The following is a 21032-nucleotide window of genomic DNA, read 5'->3' on the forward strand; positions in this document are numbered from 1 at the left end:
AATGGGCCAAAATGCGCAGAGAGTCGAGAATCATGTTAATGCCCATCAGAGGACATTTTCCAAGGGAGGTGTTCAACGAGGTTTTGACTTAAGTTCTGGGTGGGATATGTAGGTCATGGCAGACCACCATTCATGCTGCTGCAGCTAAAAGTGCTGAATGCATTTCAAGTGTCATCGTTAAAGATTTTGGAAAGCTCTGGAAGCACAGAGGATTGCATGGCCTAAAATTCCAGAGAAGGGGGAATTCCAGACTTTCTGAAGTGGGCAGCCTGTCACCGGCATTTCCTTCCCTGGGGGCATTTGCAGATTCTGGACATGGAATAAGAATCAGACTTGGGAACATAGAGGAACTATATGGGGGAAAGGGAAACCTGCAAAACTTCCAGCAAAGTTGTGTAGGGATATTTAGAAACTCACGGATCCCTAAACACACAGCTGGGTTTATATTCGCCAAATTCTCAGACATGATGGGAAGTCAGGGAGTTTCATTAAAGAAGATTGAAATCTCCCCTAGCACCCTATAGGGCTAATCTGTTTTTCTCCTCTTGTGTGAGCTATTATAGCTGAGGGCATCAGGTAAGTGCATGTCCAGTTTATTATTCCCAAAGTTACAAATCAGGGGATTAACTTACTGTCCCTTGGAGTGGAAGGAATCGAGGTGTGGAAAGAGGCTATTGAGCTCTTTGACACACTGGGACAGCGTTGGTGGCTCAGACCACTCCTCCTTCCCACAACCTTGCAGGTTGCTCAGCGTCTCCCATGCGAGACCTCCGTTTGCTCCTTGAAAAGAATCCCATTTGCAAGCAGGGTAGAGGTTATTACCCCACTTTACAGAAGAGGAGTTTGGTCTTGAATAATTTGTCCAAAAAGACACAAGTGCCAGGTATCTCGGCCAGATTTGGAACTCGGGATTCCCTTCTCTTTCCACTGCCACACTACAGAGCTTTAAGAATAAAACAACAAGGGCTGTGAGCCCCTTGAGAGCTAAGACTTGGCTGAGTGGCTTATTGCTGTCTGCCAGGACCTACCTAACTCAGGGCCCGGTACACAGGGGCAGAGCCGATACTTCAGTGAATGACAGAGTACTAGGCCAACAAAGGTTTTTTGTTTTTTTTTTCTTAGAGACAGGGTCTTGCTCTGTTATCCAGGCTGGAGTGCAGTAGTATGATCATAGTTCACTGCAGCCTCCAAATCCTGGGCTCAAACAGTCCTCCCAGCTCCATCTGCCAAAGAGTTGGGATTACAGGTGTGAGCCACTGCACCAGGCTGTCTATATGCTCTTACCTTTGAAGGGCATGTGGAAAGTTCTCTGCCTCTGTTACAGCTGGGCCACATTTCTGTTGCCATGGGGCCAGTGGAACTAAAAGGAAACATCTGTGCCGGGTGAGGGTTGCGGGACGCGGGTGGTGGGGGGGGCGGGGTGTGTGGCTGGAATGGCTCCATGGTGGGCCAGAAGTTTGCATGTTATTTGGGCTGATATGGGTGGAGTGACCAAAGCTTGTTTTGTATAACTGAGACTTCCAGCAGCTTTGAGAAAAGAAGAGAAACAACAACACACACACACACAGAGACAAAAAAAAAAAACCCTTGAAAGCTGAAATACGCTTTTAGAGCTCTCTTCCTCTGATTTTTTTTGCCTCTCTGTTTTGTTATTCAGATCATTCGTTGTACAAGGAAATTGGTATGAAAAGACTGGGCTGTGAGAATGGTGTGTTCGTGAACAGACACGTCCTTGAGGGTTGGGGGTCACTCGTGAACATTAATGCAGCATCACTCTCTTGGCTGAAGCCACCCCCACTTGCCGCACCGTGGGTCAGTTGAGGTCTCGTGGACAGTGTCGGCAGATCTTTAATGCAAGGAGGATGAAATTGATATCATCCTCCATATGTAGAAGGTAAAATTGGCTCCACCAGGGCTGTTGGTGAATCCATTGAGGTGGCTGCAATGGCAGTCCACACCTGGCCAGGTAGAGCTGGGGGTGGACAAGAGGACCTGGATATTTAATGGCCATAAACTCAACAGCGGCAACAAATGAGGTCTAGGTGCTACAAAGAGCCCATGAATCTGTGGCTTCCCGAACAGAGGGTCTAGTCTGCCCACAGGAGGCATAGGCCCTGGCCCAGAGGAAGGCCCTTGAAAGCAAGTTTTGTTCTGGGATCTGCACACCACACTGAAGACCGTAACAAGCACAATTTTATGCAATGAGGATTCTCTGGAAGATTGAAGTATATTGAAATCAGTAGCACCCAGGAACCATATTGTAGAGGACCCGTTGAGGGGAAAAAAGGAACGGAACATGGAGAAGGGACAGTCAAATAAGGACATGCTGACCAGTGGCTGGCCTCTCATGTGACTGCTCCACAGGCCAGCACTAGGAACCACGGGGTGGTTTCCCGGAGGCCAACCTGCCCCACCACAGGGGGATCCTGAGGACAAGCCAAGTGTCTAACGATGAAACTAGTTGCTTTTCAGGTAATGAGCTTCCTGTGCCTGGAAGGGTTTAAGCGACATATGGAGACATCTGACAGGGTCAATGGAAAGGGACATCCCACATCGAGGAGTGGTTAGACTAGATGGCCTCTTCTAACCTGCTTTTTAACTCAGAGATCAAGAGATATTGGACCACTGCCTGTGTTTTTTTTTGTTTTTGTTTCTTTTAAAATAGTAGGGTCTCCCTCTGTCATCCAGGCTGGAGTGCAGTGGTGTGATCATGGCTCACGGCAGCCTCAACCTGCTGGGCTCAAGTGATCCTTCCACCTCAGCCTCCAGAGTACCTGGGACTACAGGTGCATGCCACCACATCTGTTTTTTTAAAATTTTTTTTGTAGAGATGGGGTCTCCCTATGTTCCCCAGACTGGTCTCGAATGCCCAGCCTCAATTGATCCTCCCACCTCAGCCTCTCAAAATGCTGGGATTTTGATTATAAGCATGAGCCACTGCTTCTGGCCAATTTGCATTTTTTGAGGACCACTGAAGCAATACAAAAATGAAATGCCCAAACCAGGTTACAAAAAATAGTGATGTACTTTAAATGTTTACATTTAATGAAATTGCACTTTTCACACCCACAGATATGACACAGGACAATATTCTATTCACAAGACAGGATTTATTATTTATTTATTTTACTCATTGCCTTGGGGGATTCTATTTTTGCACTATTACAACTTTTTATTGTGGTAATACACAACATAACATTTACTATTTTGGGCATGGTGGCGGGCGCCTGTAGTCCCTCCCAGCTACTCAGGAGGCTGAGCCAGGAGAATTGCTTGAACCCGGGAGGCGGAGGTTGCAGTGAGCTGAGATTGCACCACTACACTCTAGCCTGGGAGACAGAGCGAGACTCTATCTCAAAAAAAAAAAAAAAATTAGTATTTTAACCATTTCTAAGTGTACACAACTCAGTGACATTAAGTACATTCAAATTGTTTTGCAGCCGTCACTACTGTCTATCTCCAGAACTTTTTCATCTCTCCCATCTACAGCTGTGTATCCAGAAACACTAACTCCCCATCCCCTCACTCCCAGCCCCTGGAAACCACCATCTATCTTACTTTCTGTCTCCATGATTTTGGTTTTTTTTTGTGTATTTCTTTTTTAATTTTATTTTAGGTTCTGGGGTACATGTGCAGGTTTGTTACATAGGTAAACTTGTGTCATGGGGGTTTGTTGTGCAGATTATTTTCCCACCCAGGTAAGTCTAGAACCCATGAATTATTTTTCCTGATCTTTTCCCTTCTTCCACTCTCCACCCGCCGTAAGGCCCCAGTGTGTGTTGTTCCCCTTTTTGTGTGTGTTCTCACTTATAAGTGGGAGCTAAATGATGAGAACATATGGGTATGTTTAAAGTTGTGAGATGAACTTGCCTTCTCTCAGAACTGTCGGCGTGTCTCTCGGCTGTATAGATCCTTCTCAAGAGACAAGCCAAACCTAGACCTGAAGAGACTCCAAGGCAAAAACTACTTCCTCCCTGTCCTGATTCTACATAAGTCATTTTAACAGCACAGGCAGACTCCCAGGTGCTTGTAGAGGAGCTCTGTGTAGCATGTGCACTTACACACATGCATGCACACACACCTCGAAAACCTGCAGGTGAAAAGATCAAAGACATTGCTTACTGCCTAATGGCAATTCCTAAGCATGTCTCCTTCCTGAAGTGTGAATAGTTCACTTGCTGGGCCAGTAGGAGAGTCACACTCCTCCCACTGAAGGTATGTCCCCACTTGCTTGGGGGCTAATGTTGAACACATGCTTAATATCTCACTGGGCACCCCAATGCATTCCACGCTCAGCAGCCAAAGTGCTCTCTCCAAAGTGTGCTCTGATCCCAGCCCTCCCCAGCATGGTTCTCCATTGGTCCCCTATGGTCTCCAGGCTCATATCCAGAGTCTTCCAAGATGGCTTGATGGCTCCACTAAGCTACATACCCAGCTTTATATCTTCCCCACCCTGTCCTCATTGGCTTGGGATCTAGAATGCAAGGTGCTTTTGCTTGACTCCAAGACTCTGCTCATGCATTTTCCACCTGGAGCCCTGTGCACATTCCTTCCTCCCCTCACCTGGCCACACCCTCTGTGTCCCTTCCTCAGCCTGGGGGCCACCTTCCTTCCCTGCCCTACCTGCGTTCGGTGCCCTGTGAGACACCACCACAGTCCCCATGTCTTCAACCATCAACCCGCCCTGGAAAACATGGGGCCTCTGGTTGCCTCATGTTTAGAAAGCGTACTTCGTTCATTTTCCTACCACTGAAGGGCCAAGATAGAGTTGGGCCAAGGTGAGAAAACCAAGAAAGCAAAGCAGTTAACAAAAATCATAATTTTCCTTTACCATCTGCTACCCACCCAGAGTTCCTGGAACAGGGCCCCTTTTAGGTTATGTAATCATCAGGCTCCAAATTGTCTCCCGAGGGCCCAGCTGTGAATATAAAACTCTTCCCACTCTGAGAATGTAAGAGGTGGAGCCCAGTGTCACTGAGGGGCCTGCAAATGCTCTGCTCCCTGCCCAGGGCCCCCACCCTTGGCAGCACCACTGTGCACTGGGCCAGCCCAGCTGGCCTCCTGCTTCCCTGGCATACATAACAGATCCCTCCCTAAGTCAGATAGGGGAAGGTGGGGTCCCTGGAAGGCAGGGAAAAGCCTAAAGTACATAGTATTGTATTTTCTTTTGGAAGAATCTCAAACTCACAGAAAATTTGCAACGACACTACAAAGAACATTCTCCCCCTGAACTGTGTAACTTGTCAACACAGTACCATATCACTAATACTTCAGTATGTGTGTTTCCTACAGACAAGGACACTCCCCTATGTAATCACAGCACACCATCAAGTAGGGACTGTAACAGGGATACCGTCATGCGTTGCTTAACAATGAGAATACATTCTGAGAAATGCATCGTCAGGCGGCTTCATCATTGTGCTACCATGACAGAGTGTACTTACACAAACCTAGACGGCATTAGGATATGGTGTGTTGCTCTGAGGTTACAAACATGTACAGCATGTGACTGCACTGAATACTGTAGGCCGTTGTAACATAATGGTAAGTATTTGTATATCTCATCATAGAAAAAGTGGAGTAAAAATATGGTATAAAATAATAGTCCCCAACCTTTTTGGCACCAGGGACTGGTTTCATGGAAGACAATTTTCCAACGGATGCAGGGCTGGGGTGATGGTTTCATGATGAAACTGTTCGACCTCAGATCATTGGGCATTAGATTCTCATAAGGAGTGTGCAACCTAGACCTTCTCATGCTCAGTTCACAACAGGGCTTGTGCTCCCATGTGAATGTAATGCTGCTGCTGACCTGACAGGAGACGGAGTTCAGGTGGTAATGTTCACCCACCTGCCACTCACCTCCTGCTGATGGGCCTAGTTGCTAACAGGCCACGGACCAGTACTGTGGACCAGTACGAGTCCATAGCCTGGAGGTTGGGGATCCCTAGTATAAAAGATTAAAAAAATGGTACACTGGTATAGGGCACTTACCATGAATGGAGCTTGCAGGACTGGAAGTTGCTCTGAGTGAGTCAGTGAGTGGAGAGTGAACGTGGACATTACTGTACACTGCTCTAGACTCTATAAAACACTGTACACATAAGCTGCATTTTTTTAAAAAATGGTTTTCTTTTGGCTGGGCGCGGTGGCTCAAGCCTGTAATCCCAGCACTTTGGGAGGCCGAGACGGGCGGATCACGAGGTCAGGAGATCGAGACCATCCTGGCTAACACGGTGAAACCCCGTCTCTACTAAAAACTACAAAAAACTAGCCGGGCGAGGTGGCGGCGCCTGTAGTGCCAGCTACTCGGGAGGCTGAGGCAGGAGAATGGCGTGAACCTGGGAGGCAGAGCTTGCAGTGAGCTGAGATCCGGCCACAGCACTCCAGCCTGGGTGACAGAGTGAGACTCCGTCTCATAAAAAAAAAAAAAAAAAAAAAAAGGTTTTCTTTTTTAATAATAAATTAACTTGAGCTTATAACTTTTTTTACTTTGTAAACTTTTGAACTCATTTAACTTTTTGACTTTTATAACATTTAGCTTAAAACACAAATATATTGTACAGTTGTACAAAAATAGTTTCTCTATATCCTTATTCTATAGGCTTTTTCTAGTTATTATTTTTTACTTTTTAAACTTTTTGTTAAAAACTAAGACACAAACGCACATTAGTCCATGCGTACACGGGGTCAGGATTATCAGTGTCACTGTCTTCCACCTCCACCTCTTGTCTCAGTGGGAGGTCTTCAGGAGCAGTCACAAACATGGAGCTATCATATCCTACGATAACAGTGCCTTCTTCTGGAAAAATCTTCTGAGGGACCCACCTGAAGCTGTTTCACAGTTAACTTTTTTTTTCTTTTTTAATAAGTAGAAGGAGTACACTCTAAAATAATGATTAAAAGTATAACACAATAAATACATAAACCAGTGACATGGTGATTTATTATCATTGTATTAGTTTGTTCTCACACTGCTATAAAGAACTGCCCAAGAAGGGGTAATTTAGAAAGGAAAGAGGTGTAATTGACTCACAGTTCTGCATGGCTGGGAAGGCCCCAGGAAACTTATAATCATGGTGGAAGGCAAAGGAGAAGCAGACACCTTCTTCACGTGGCAGCAGGACAGAGTGAGTACAAGCAGGGGAAACGCCAGATGCTTATAAAACCATCAGATCATCTTGTGAGACTCACTATCACGAGAACAGGATGGGGGAAACTTGCTCCCATGGTTCAATGGCCTCCACCTGGTCTCTCCCTTGACACATAGGGATTATGAGGATTACAATTCAAGGTGAGATTTTGGGTGGGGACACAGTCAAGCCATATCATTCTGCCCCTGGCCCCTCCCAAATCTCATGTCCTCACATTTCAAAGCACAATCATGTGGGGCAGAATGATATTGTTTGACTGTGTAGATGCTCTACTTTGATATGACTGGCAGCACAGTAAGTTTGTTGATGCCAGCATCACCACAAACTTGGGAGTAATGAGTTGCACTAGGACTTTACAACCCCTTACAACATTACTAGGTGTTAGGAATTTTTCTGCCCCATTATAATCTTATGGAACCATATCGTGTATGTGGCCTGTTGTCGACTGAACTGTCATGATGCAGCATGTGACAACACATCACTGCCGTGTGCTCCTCAGATGCCATCAGATTTCTCTGGTTGTCCCAGTTGCATCCTTGAGAATGGAGGGTCCAGTCCAGAATCACATATATTGCATTTAGTTGTTCTGTACCTTCAGTCTCCTTCAACCTGAAACACTTCCTCAGCCAGGAGCTTTGGAAATTACTGGCAGTCATTTTGCAGAACGCGCCTCTGTTTGGGGTTGTCTGATGTCTCTCTGACTGGAGTCCTGTGGAGTGATGCCACATGCTCACTGCAGCCCCTCACGTGCTGCAAACTTTTTATTGGCTCTGTTGTTGATGTTTACTTTGGTCGCGGATGAGGTAATGTCTGCCAGCCTTCTCCACCATGAAGTTGCTCTTTTTCTCTCTGGAATGGATAAGTATTTTGTGGTCAGATACTTTGAGACTATGTAAACATCCCATTGAAGAACATCAGACTTTCAATGCATTCTCTTACTTACTTATGTCTGTGTGCACTGGTGGTTTCCCATCTGTTGCTGTCACTATGTTGGTGCTCAAATTGTCCCTGATTCTGACCACTGAAGCCTCCTTCAAGCTGGCTCTGTGTCCTAATGATGTGTTACCATTATTCATTAAGCACTTCCTTGTTTTCTGGCAAAACAACAAGTTCCGGGCTCATTTTCTGCACCCCATTCCTACTTCCCAGTGCTAGAATCAACCGTTTCTCCAAGGTGCTCTGGTTCCTTTAGTGGAAAGTCGTATTCAGAAGCCAGCATTCAGGTGCTAGGAGTGCTCCACGCCCCCCAGTGACCGTGGGGACTACACACACACATTTCCATTTATATTTATTGATTTATCTTTCTGTATTCAAGGCCACAAGGGTACACTGATCATTCCGATTTTAATCCTGCACCACAGGATTCATTCTAGTTTTCTCTCCATATACATGACTCCCTTCTCTGACAATAGGAAACCTAACTCCCACTGTCTTCAGTAGATTTATTTGATCAGTATCCCTGTGTGTAACCAGTCTCCTGTCTCTGCTACCAGTCTCTCTTCCACATGGATCCCCTCCTTGCCTCACTTGGACTCCGGCACTCCAGGCAGGGCCTTGGCTTTTCCCGGGATGCTCCCCCCACCCTGCTGGGCTCCCACAGCCCACACCAGTTCACCCCTTGAGGGCACATTCTGCCCATATCCTCTCTGGTAACTCTGGGGCACCATGGCTTCTCCTTCCCCCACCTTTGCTATGCCCCACTTTGTGGCTTTAGGACAGGACTTAGGAGAAAGGGAAGACAAGAAGGGAAGGAATCCCTTGGATTTTTTAACCAAAAAATGCATCAAGTACATGGAGACAGAGTCACAAAATAATCATAACAAATATTCTAAACCAATCAGCCAGCCAGCCCCTGATCGCTCCATAAGGGGGCACTGCTGCCTCTTGAGAGCTGGGTAGCCTGGGCAAATTCCCTAACATTACTGAGCCTCAATTTCCTCAATGGTAAAATGGGGAAAGGACAGTGCTTCCCTTATGGTTTGGGTGTGAAGCTTCTGTGAGTTAATGTCAGTGAACAGCCAGCCTCAGCCCCTACCCAGGGGAGCTGCTCCACAGATGTGATGACAACCACCATGTGTTTCTCAGAATCCTAGGAAATAAGGGCCCCTTTCTAGAAGGCAGGGCCAGGATGCTGCGTGGGTGTTCCCTGGGCAGTGAGGCTCTGTGGCTCTCAGGCCTTCGTCCTTCTGCAGGCTTTTGTGTTTGTTTTATTTTTTTGGCACGCCTGCAGCCAAGTTGGGGAGGGTTTCCTGGACAGAAGTCCTTTGGCTGCTGCCTTAAGACGTGCAGCCTGGGCCGTGGCTGTCACTGCGTTCGGACCCAGACCCACTGCAGGCAGCAGCAGCCCCCGCCGGCACAGCAGCATGGAGCTCTGGGGGGCCTACCTCCTCCTCTGCCTCTTCTCCCTCCTGACCCAGGTCACCACCGAGCCACCAACCCAGAAGCCCAAGAAGGTTGTAAATGCCAAGAAAGGTAAGGAGGGGGACAGGGCCCTATGCCATCTTCCAGGGAGCAGGTCCCCCTCTCCTTAGTGTGTCCTCGTGTTCCTTTCCTTCATTTTCCTCCTTTGTGAGTCATCTAGGGAACTTGAGTAAAGTGGGCTTTGGGGCTTGGGGGAGTTCTCTCATAACAGAGTTGGTTGTCAGAATCATAAGAATCCCTGACCCTTAGAGTTGGGAAGAACCTTCCAGATCATCCAAACTGATCTTTGCTCTGCTCTTCTCCCCTCATCCCCAATATTTTAAAGAAACCAAACCTTTGGCCTGCGAGTCTGGTGGTGCTCAGCCCTCACCAGGGAGAGCTGCACAGGCTGGGCTTTGGAGTCTTCCAAACTGTTTTCTCAACTGTAAAATGGGGGCAGTGGTATTTGTTCAAAGACTTCTCATGAAGATTTGATGATACAAAATATATAAAGGCACCTCACTTGTTGCTTGATGCACAGGGAAAAGAAAAGGAAGAAATGAATTATCATGTTAGTAGCGTATCACAGCCTTCAGGAAATAAAAATGTAACTCAGACTAGTCCACCAGAAGCAGCTTTGCTCTCCTCTGTAGCCTCTGGGGATTGGGGTGTCCCTCGGTTGCTTTGGCTACAGCGAGACCTGCCCTTGCAGCCCCGCCTGCAGTGAGGTCACCCCAGGCTGTGTTGAGACAACATCGGCGGAATGCCATGGCAATGGACCGAGCTGTCACCCCCATGGGGAGCAGAGGCTAGAAGAGAGTCCAAGGGGATGAGGGTGGGGACTGAGGCAGAGAAACAAGCAGCTAGGACCAAGGGCGCAGAAAAGGAAAGAAGGGGCTATGGGAGCCTCCCTCAGGCCCTCCCAGGGCTCTTCATAAATGGATAGTTGCCCACTGGCCAGGAACTAGTGCAGTGCACAAAGGGACATCGGGGCCATGGGGCCCCACAACACTGTGACAAAGAATGGGGCAAATCTGGCAGCTGATCAAAAATCATCTTCGAGATTCAGTTTACAAAGTGAACAAAGAAACGTTCAAAAGAGAATGGATGTGATGCTGACATTTGCTTTGAAAAAGGGATTTATATGAGAATACATTTTTACTTGTATATGCATAAGTACTTTCTGGAAGGATCCACAAGAGTGAGTAACAGTCATTACCTCTGAGAAGAAAAACCAGGGGCTGGGGGCAGTCTCAATTGGGAAAGAAACCAGCTTTTTGAACTGTTTGGATTTTAAAAAATTATGTGTGTGTATTACCTTCCACAAAATATTCATTTAAAAAGAGAAGACAATACCCTGCTTGGTTATGTCTATGAGCATTAGCCAAAATCGCCACGAAGGGACAGCCTTTGTAAAAGAAGCAATTCCAAAGGCAACTCATAGAATTTTTGAATGTGGAAAACCACTGCCAGTTTCTCAAGTTTACTAAAGATTCAGTACTAATACAATTATGTAAATCTTGTATTCACTCATGTTTAAAAAAAAAAAAAAAGAGGGTCAGAGCATGTGATGCCTTGGTTCTCTCCAGCTGTCACACTTGCACCCTGGCCCTATGCAGTCTCCATAGAAGGGGCCCCTGGAGTTCCAGGCTACAGGCCAACAGAACCCAGGCCACCCAGGCCCTGCCTCTCGCTGAAACCCATGGCAGTCTCCCACCCACCTACATGGCAGGCACTTATGGAGCTCTTTCTCCACGTAGGGACCAGTCTATATGCTGGGCACACAGCAGAGAAACACGGTCCCTGCTCTTAAGACATGAACCATCGTGGTTCTCACTCAGGCATCAACATCATCTGGGAGATACATTAGAATCCAGGTGCCTTGGCCAGGCGCGGTGGCTCAAGCCTGTTATCCCAGCACTTTAGGAGGCCAAGGCAGGAGGATCACTCGAGGCCAGGAGTTCAAGACGAGTCTGGCCAACATGGTGAAACCCTGTCTCTACTAAAAATACAAAAATTAGCTGACTGCGGTGGCGCGCACGTGTAGTCCCAGCTACTCGGGAGGCTGAGGCACGAGAATTGCTTGAACCTGGGAAGCCGAGGTTGCAATGGGCCGAGATTGCACCACTGCACTCCAGCCTGGGTGACAGAGTAAGTGAGGCTCCATCTCAAAAATAAATCAATAAATAAAATAAAAATTAAGAATTCAGGTGCTTGGGCCCCACCCCTGGAAATGCTGGTTTAGGGGTCTTGGTGAATTTAGCATCTGCCTTTTCCACAGGTCTTCAGGGATTCCTAGGAGCAGCCAGGAATGAGAATCCCAGGAGCAATCTAGTTGCAGCGCTGGTGCCCAAAAGTAGGGGAGAAAGTCCAAAGAAGGGACGGTCATGCCAGAGGAGACCAGTTGGTGCCAGGGCCAAGAGGGACATAGCAAGTGGCAGGACTGGCAAAGGAAGGGAATTCCAGCATATGCTAAGTCCTTGTCCTGGCCCTCAGGGTGGGTGAGAAGGGGGGAGCCTAGAGTACTTCTGGGAGCTCATCTGTTCGCGGGGCCACATAGTCACACCTGACAGGGAAGCTCCTGAGGGAAGGATGGCCTCATAGGAGTCACAGGCCTTTAGAACAGGGAATGGGGGAACCTGGAGGGCATCCATTCCAACACCACGCAGAGGGAACCTTAGGTTCAGAGAGTGGGCCAGCACAAAGGCCTCCTGACTCTGCCCGGGGCTGTAGAGACACCTGCTCCCACAGCTTCCTCACGTGGAGCCTAATGAGAGTAGCTTCCTGTTCCTTGGACAGTCCTTGGAGGAAACTTTGCACGTATGGGTACCTTGGTGCAAATTACAAAAGGTATCTCCTCTAAACTGACAAGTTATAGAAAGGCATCCCTTTTTCTGATCTGACCTGGTCTAGCCAGGGCAAGGCTTAGGAGACAAATGGGCCTTCATGTGTCCCTCAGTGAAATGCCCTTCTTCAGTGCCCACTTGCACAGCCTCACATGGCACCCTGTGCTGGTATATCACGTGACGGGGTACAGTGCTGCTGTAACTGGCTGAGGCAGTCCCTGTGTGAGGCACACATAACCTCAGGCTAGTTGGCCAGCCCCAAACTCTCCCTTTTCTGCCTTGCTCATCAGGGCGTTTTTCCTCCTGTTTGGCAAGTTACATCACTAATTTCTGTATACACAAGCATGTGTCTTGCCTGTGATTGTTCTGCAAAGGCATCTTACGGGTGGATGAAGGCTCTGATCTCAGTCTTCATGAGCGTGGAATGTATGCAGACACAGCCAAATGGACCATTAAAGTGTTTCCCCACCCACTTCCCCAAGCTGAGTGCAGCCTGTCCTGAAGCCCTGATGTTTCAGAAAGACCAGGGTCCGGCCCAGGAGCTCTAAACTTACACACACATAGAAATATGCTTCCCCGGCCGGGCGCGGTGGCTCAAGCCTGTAATCCCAGCACTTTGGGAGGCCGAGACGGGCGGATCACGAGGTCAGGAGATCGAAACCATCCTGGCTAACACGGTGAAACCCCGTCTCTACTAAAAAAATACAAAAAACTAGCCGGGCGAGGCGGCGGGCGCCTGTAGTCTCAGCTACTCGGGAGGCTGAGGCAGGAGAATGGCGGGAACCCGGGAGGCGGAGCTTGCAGTGAGCTGAGATCCGGCCACTGCACTCCAGCCCGGGCGGCAGAGCGAGACTCCGTCTCAAAAAAAAAAAAAAAAAAAAAAGAAATATGCTTCCCCTGCACCCTCAACTTACACACACATAGAAATATGCTTCCCCGCCTGCCCCTGCTGACTCTTACATGACTGGCTGCCAGCAGGACAGCTCCTGTTAGGAATCCGTTTGTGTGCCATGGGGAAGGTGGGGAAGAGCATGGCTTCGGAGCCATGTGCACCTGGGTTCCAGGCCAGCCCTGCCAGCTGTTGGCTCTGCCATCCTTGGCCAGTTGGTTCAGGGCGGCCTGAGTTTCCTCGTGGTGAAATGGTGGTGGTATAGAATCACATGTTATCTGTGTCATAGGGTTGATTGTGAGCATCACTGGGGTGACGTGTAGAACAGCTTAGCCTGGAACCTGGCCTCTGTGGAAATCCTGGGTTCCTTCTGTCCTCACCTTATTAGTAGCTGTGGTGGGCACATACTCAGCCAGCCACTGAGGTGGGCAGCTCTGCGCCTCATTTCTCTCGGTCTTCTCCAGAGTCCTAGGAGGTGGGGCTGTCATCATCCACTTCGCACATGAGGAAACCAAATCCGGAGAGCAGCTTGCCCAGGCCACCCGTGTCTGTGGGGCCTCCAAGCCCTGCATATGTGTGCCCCGGGCTGGAGTGCCTGCCTGTTGGTCTGTGTCGCATTCCTCCAGCCTGGGGAAATGAACCTGGGGGCCTCTCGAGGGCTCCTGCTCTGCTTCCTGTGCTGTGTTCTTCCCTGGAGCTGAGAAGATAGCTGGGTGCTGGGGGATCACTGAAGCCTGTGCCTACACCCTCACCCCAGCCTCTGCTAACCCCAGTCCCATCGGATCCCCAGCAACAATCCCAGACAAATGCAGCACAGGAGCAAGTGAAGGATGGGCCCCCTGGCAGAAGTCACAAGTGGTTAGACTACCACCAGCAGGGATAGAGAGAGAAAGTTTCCCAAGATATCAAGGTTGAGGGGAGTCTTTTCCTCTCATCCCTCTGCAGCTAAGGTAGGATCCTTCCCACTCAGTCCCTGCCCCACCCTCACATATTTCCTCCTGCTTCATCCTAGATGTTGTGAGCACAAAGATGTTTGAGGAGCTCAAGAGCCGTCTGGACACCCTGGCCCAGGAGGTGGCCCTGCTGAAGGAGCAGCAGGCCTTGCAGACGGGTGAGTGCAGGCAGTGGCCTCTCGGGGCAGGAGTGCCTGAGAAAAGGGCTCAAGCCAACAGCCAGCAATGTGCTTCTCACCTCTGGTCAGGATCAGGGTCCTGGCTCCATTAGTCCAGGCCTATGGGTGAGGGCACCAGGTTCAGGGAGCCCCACCTCTTTCTCTTGGGGAGATCCCCTGACACGTGTCTGCCGAACCCACCCGGATGTGCATGGCCAAATCTCCGGCCACAGCTGGGTGGTGTGGAAGTGGGGATGTCCCAAGAGGACAAAAAGTTCTCCAACAAGAATCCACTACTGCCCACCAGAAGTGACCCTGGAGTGCTCGATGGGGCAGAGGTAGTGGCCCACCCTAACAAAGCTCCCAGGAGCCCCTCACTCAGCTGGTCTCCACAGCCCCAGGGAGCGCCACACTCCTGTGTGTCAGCAGCTTTGCTAATGCCGTCTCTCTTAATCCTAACTATGCTGAGGTGGGATTTGTCAGCTGCATTTTAAAGGTGGAGCAACTGAGGCATAAACAGGTCCTGAACCCGGCTCATACTCACCTGGCTGGTTAGTTGACTTGTGGCAGAGCAAGACTTGAGTGGTGGCAGCCTGCCCAGTGCTAAGCTGGGCCTTGGTGTTCCTGGCTCTGCACCAGCCAGCTGAGGGAGGATGCACAGAATCACCAAGAACACGGCCCAGGTGCATGGTAAGGTCATGCCCTCTGGCCAGCCTACCTGGCAGCCTATTGTTTCTCACTCCCCATGTTCCTGTCAAATCGTCTGCATTTTCCACATACTTCAGATTTACCTACCTTTATGTGACCTCACCTTCCATTCCATGGAGAACACAGACTCACAATACTGATGACTATGTACATGTGAGCCCACTACATTCTGGCACTGTTTGAGTACTTGAGGCACGTTAACTCATTCATAGCAAACCCATGCAGTGTTCCTGTTACTACCTCCTCACCCTCATTTTCCACCGAGAAGTGAAGACCTTGTGACAGCCGAAAGGAGCAGAGCCTCACTTAGTTCTGCTACGCTGCCGCTCAGGTTATCATTTGGGAATCACCTTGACTCCTCAGCAAATCTATAAACCACCTTGTCTCCACAGCCACTCTCTCACCTGTTGCTTTTGTGACCAAGGCCCATACATCTGCAAGGCCCTCACTACCCCTCCTGCCTCCTCAGAAGCCCCCAAAAGCCTTCTCACTGGGCGGTTTTACACACTCCCTCCCACTCACATGCTTTCCTTCAGCATTCACACTGCCATCCTTCTGCACTCCCACCACAGGGCCTTTGCACGTGCTGTTTGGGTAACCTGAATTGCTCTCCCAAGATCCACCTAATAAATGCCTCCAGCATTACCTTCTCAGGAGTCACTAAGCCCTCATCTGAGTCAGGCCCCTCAGTTATAAGCTCTCCCAGAACAGTGTCCTTTCTTTTATCACATTGACTGCAGTTTGTAATGATATACTCATTTGCTGATTTGTGTCTGCTGCCTCCACTAGACTATATTAAGCCCTGAGAACACAGGGGCCATGTTTGCTTTTCATTGCCCTTGTCTCTCCCACTACCCTGCCCAGCATAGTGCCTGCCACATAGAAACACCCAGTCAATCTCTGTTGAAGGAAGGACAAACACAGGACTTTGGACAGCTTGCTTGGCATGGCAGGTAGGAGGAGAGTGCTTGAGAAAGGGAGCATCTCCAGAGAAGTTTTTGATTTCATGTAATAGAAAACCTATCAGTGGCTTAAATAAAAAGTAAGTTTGCAAGTAGGTAGTTACAAGTTTTTGTTCAGAAGTTTCACCTCCTGGTCTCAAGATGGCTGCCCCAACTCCAGGCATCATGAGTGCATTCAAGGCAAGAAGGAGGAAGAGTAACCCAACCACATCTGTCTCATTTATCGGGAAAGTAGAAGTCTTCCACTTCCATCTCATTGACCAGAACTCTATCACATGGCCACCTGCAGCTTTAAGAGCATCTGAGACTGCAAGAATGTAGCTTTTTCCAGCCTCTATAGTGGAGGTGGACAAGAGAGAAGGGATTTGGAGGCAACAGTGCCTGGCACAGAGGGAAGGTTTAGAATGAGCCCAGTGCCACTCTGAGCCTCAGTCTCCTCATCTGTAAGGTAGGCAGGGTAAACTCTAAGGTCTCTCTCATGTCTAAGCTCTGTGCTGTGCAGAGTCAAAGTAACTCAGGCATCAATTGCCATCTGGGGTGAGGTGATGAAGTGGGGACCTCCCTGCAAAAAGTTCATGACATATGGAGGCCCAAAGCACCTCCCCCATGTCTGCTGATTTCTAGGAAGCTCCTGGCCTCCTTGAAACCTTCTCCTGTTCATTGTCCTCACAACTCAAAGATCACCTTGTCAATAAACCCACCCAAAGCATTCCAGAGCTCTGTTGACCTAACCAAAGAGTTGAAGGAATCAGGGGTCAAACTTTCCCTCCTCCAACCAGCACACACATGGGAGGTTCCCACCAGGAACATCTCTGCCAGGCACAAGGAGGCAGAGGTGAACCAGCCAGGGCCCTGCTCCCTGGGAACCTCAATATATTCATGGAATCACTTGAGCCATTGAAAGATGTGTAGAAATTAGAGAAGATAAAGAGGGTTGATTCCAAGCAGATGGCAGGGCAGGAGCAGAGGTGTGGAGGACTAGTATAAATCGACCGGATCATGAATAGCCAAACCAGAACAACAAAATGTTAGCAGCAATGATAATATCACGAGAAGTAGCATTGACTGAGGACTACCTATGTGTTGGAGGGAGGTTCAGGCAAGGGTCCTGGGAAGCAACTCTGAGATGGAGTTTAACCCACAGGAGGCTTATCAGGGGACACCCTCAGGGTCAGTCCCTGCTGGGGAAGGGATGGAAGGAAGCAGGAGTGGGCAGAGGGAGAAGTCAAGCTGCACTGTGGTGCCATGAAAGCCCCAGCGGACTACAGGGAACCCTGATGACAAGATGACCCTGTAGCACTGTCCTGAGTTGGGGCAAGGGGGCTTATGGGTCAGTCTTGGGTGTCGGCTGCTCTAGGGAGGGGCACGGCTTTGGAAGAGGTGGCTGTCTTCTGCTGAGGCAGTCCCTGGAGGAGGCTGAGAGCTGCAGAGTCTTCCTGCAGCACTCCCGGCAGCCAGGGCAGTGAGTCCTTCATCCCCAACAAAGGTCTAGGTAGCGTATCTGTGTCCCTAGCAGGAAGGAAAGGCAATGAAGGCCACTTGGCTAAGCTGCAGGACAGCACGAGGTAGGGCAGCTGACTTGGGGCAGAGTCTATGGGTAGACACCTCTGTAATGGTTCAGGCGCCATGTTTAAAGTCAGGTGTGGTGTCAGATGCCCATGGGGACACTGGGATGCTGTTCCATCGATATTTGTTGAGTGAAATGGAAGTAACTGAGTGAATGGGAATGGGTAGAGGGGAGTGCAGGCCTCCCCAAAAGTGGTGGGGTCACCAAGAAGAGGACAAGTGCAGACATACACTTGTCTGTCAAGGTATTCCTCTCCACAGAAATCTTTGGTAAAAGGTGAACGATTTATACAACCTCAAGAGAAATCAGAGTATGTCTAGATATTTCAGCTAGAAATCAAGCTGACAATGCAAACTGCAAAACAAAAACAGATTCTATCCTCCTAACTTGACCAAATAGGTGCCTTCCTCACAACCTTTGGGGCTAGGCTCAAACTGAGAATTTGTGGACACCTCAGAGTCCCTTGCCTGATCACTGGCCCCTGACCACAGCCTGTGCCCAGCCCTTCCTGTCTTGTCTCTTGCAGTCTCAGCTCTATCCTCCCAGCCCCACCCTACCAGCCCTCAGGAGAACTGACCCTGCAAAAGGCACTTGGCAAGCCCTGGAAGCTTGCTTGGGCTGTTTGGATAGGGATTTGGGGCCCTGGGTACCTGAAGTGTGGTCTGGGCTATAGGTGGGCAGGTGCCCTGGCCCTGCATGCTGCTTGATCTTAGGGAGGGGCATGGAGAAAGGAGAACCAGAGCAGGTGGCTGCGGCTGGGCTCCCTGGGAAGCTGACTCTGAGACAGAGTGAATTTGTTAGGGCAAGCCCTGGGAGCCACACATGTGGGGGGGGGGGTGAAGAGGAAGTGGGCAGAGGGAGAGCTGAGCAGCAGTGCAGGCACAAGGCCAGCCTCTGTGACCCCAGGAGATGGGGTGGGTAAAGGCCAGAGATGACTGAGGTGGAGGCCTGGGAAGGGGTGTGAGCTAGGGCTGGGTGTTTCTGTAGCACAAGGGCTGCCTTTGCTCCCAGCCGCCAGGGGAGCACCAAGACCTCCTGAGTAGGGATCTGGATCTGTACAGCAGTGGCCACCACAGCCAGGTCCTCAAAGTGCAGGCACCATCAGGACCCCTTTTGCCTGGGCCTAGGGGCTGTCAGGACTGATGGGATAAACGGATGGGACGGAGGATAGTGGGCCTGGTCTGGACGGTTGGCTCTTTGCCTGGGGAACAGGGGGACCTTTGGTGACAGCCGTTTCTCCCCCCTCCCAGTCTGCCTGAAGGGGACCAAGGTGCACATGAAATGCTTTCTGGCCTTCACCCAGGCGAAGACCTTCCACGAGGCCAGCGAGGACTGCATCTCGCGCGGGGGCACCCTGGGCACTCCGCAGACTGGCTCGGAGAATGACGCCCTGTACGAGTACCTGCGCCAGAGCGTGGGCAACGAGGCCGAGATCTGGCTGGGCCTCAACGACATGGCGACCGAGGGCATCTGGGTGGACATGACAGGCGCCCGCATCGCCTACAAGAACTGGGAGACCGAGATCACCGCGCAGCCTGACGGTGGCAAGACCGAGAACTGCGCGGTCCTGTCAGGCGCGGCCAACGGCAAGTGGTTCGACAAGCGCTGCCGCGATCCACTGCCCTACATTTGCCAGTTCGGGATCGTGTAACCCTTGGAGGGTCTGGAGGAGGGCGGGGGCCGCGGGAGGCCAGGAGGAGGGTGGAGACCTTGCAGCCCCCATCCCCTCCGTTCGCTTGGAGCCTCTTCTTGCAAATAAAGTTGGTGCAGCTTCGCGGAGAGGAGAAGCGCTGCAGTCTGTGCTGGGTCCGTGGAGCGGGGAGGAGGCCCCAGGAGCCGGCCCGAAAATTCCCTCCGTGGTGAAGGAGGCGAGAAGGGAGGCGGTGAAGGAGGGCGAGCGGAGCCACACGCACTTCATGCCACAGGAGGGTGGGAATGAGCGGAGGACTGAGGAGAGGAAGGCGGGAAAGAATAGGGAGATGAAAACGCCCCGGTCTGCTGCGAAGCACAGCACGGTTACCAAAGCCAGGAAACGAACACTGACACGATATTTTATTTACGTTACGGCCCTATTCAAAGCTGCAGGCTTCTTTTTGTAGAATCATTTCCCTCTGCTGGAATCCAGCATCGCCCCCACCCCCTGCCCCATTTCTAGGGGGACGCCCCCACCGCTGACCCCTCCTGCTGTAGATCTATTTCTGGGAGGCACTGACATGCTGAGTCTTGCTATGGGGTCCGCGGGGAGTGGGGAGCAGGGCCTGCCCACAGGGAAGATGGGCGTTCCCCTTCTTCCTCAGCACATCCCGGGAGCCAAAGACCACGGCCAGCACTGTCCCAGCCATGCGACCTTTTCCTTCCCACTCTTCACGGCAAGCTGCTCAGGTGTCCAGGTGCAAGCACTTTAAATACGTTGTTTTAGTTCACCTGATCCACTCAGGACAAGCTGTGTTGTTATCACCATTTAAAATAAGCAAAGTGAGTCGTCCGGGAGGTTTGGTGACTTTCACTGGTCCTGAAGCTAGTAAGTAGCAGGGCCAGGATTTAACCCAGGGCTGTTTCCAGACCTTGGCCTTCCCACGACCCCTGCAATGCATGCTTCATGTGGCCGGAACATACCTGAAATAAAACATCAGAGAAGTGGCCCAGTGGTCCTCAGAGGCTGTTGGCCAGCTCTTGGCCTGACCTAGCCCACCCACCCATCATGGGCCCAGCCCTAGTGACCCCCCCCCCACCGGGGGAGTCTTCCTTATCCTTCAGCCATGGCCAGTGCTCCACTGTCTGGGCTTCTGCGGTACCTTTTTCTCTCTGGTTGTCTTCTAGTGTGTCTTGTCTTCAGTAATAATAAGTGGATGATAGTTTGATTTGATCGATTGGGATGGGGTGGTTGGGGGAGGCAGCTTACAGAGAACTATGTACATACTTCATGCCAGGCAGCCTCTTCCTCACTGTCACAGAAAGCACCTCTTGAAATTCAACAGTTGTTGGAGGAGGTGATGAGATCCATTGGCATAAGTCCAGAAGAATGATGTGGTATGTGCTCCAGACCCCTCAGCAAGTGAGAGGCAACGCTTAGACTAAAATCTACATCTTGTAACTCTGAGTCTCGGATGCTTTTCATCCCCCACTCAGCTTTCTAGTGGGATATAGGTGAACAGGGTTTTTGTTGTTGTTGTTCTTTTTCGTTTTTTTGTTTTTTGAGACGGAGTCTCCCTCTCTTGTCCAGACTGGAGTGCAGTGGCGCGATCTCGGCTCACTGCAAGCTCCGCCTCCCGGGTTCACGCCATTCTCCTGGCTCAGCCTGCCAAGCAGCTGGGACTACAGGTGCCCACCACCACACCCAGCTAATTTTTTGTCTTTTTAGTAGAGACGGGGTTTCAGCGTGTTAGCCAGGATGG

The 21032-nt window shown here is 50.2% G+C and overlaps 1 protein-coding gene across 2 annotated transcripts; it reads left to right on the forward strand.

Annotated features, from left to right (window-relative positions):
• Positions 1–9343: 9343 nt before the first annotated feature.
• On the forward strand, positions 9344–19421 carry CLEC3B (C-type lectin domain family 3, member B). 2 transcript variants are annotated; one of them, XM_011952649.1, is made up of 3 exons: positions 9344–9626; positions 14302–14400; positions 18888–19421. In XM_011952649.1, the coding sequence occupies exons 1-3, from the start codon at positions 9518–9520 to the stop codon at positions 19286–19288; spliced, it is 609 nt and encodes a 202-aa protein (XP_011808039.1). In that variant the 5' UTR covers positions 9344–9517; the 3' UTR covers positions 19289–19421. The 2 variants fall into 2 exon arrangements, with proteins under 2 accessions (XP_011808039.1, XP_011808040.1); XM_011952650.1 differs by lacking the exon at positions 14302–14400 and having other exon boundaries at positions 9485–9626.
• The last annotated feature ends 1611 nt before the right edge of the window (positions 19422–21032 follow it).

This window comes from Colobus angolensis, unplaced genomic scaffold (assembly GCF_000951035.1).
Source record: "Colobus angolensis palliatus isolate OR3802 unplaced genomic scaffold, Cang.pa_1.0 Scaffold344, whole genome shotgun sequence".
Lineage (NCBI taxonomy): Eukaryota > Metazoa > Chordata > Mammalia > Primates > Cercopithecidae > Colobus > Colobus angolensis.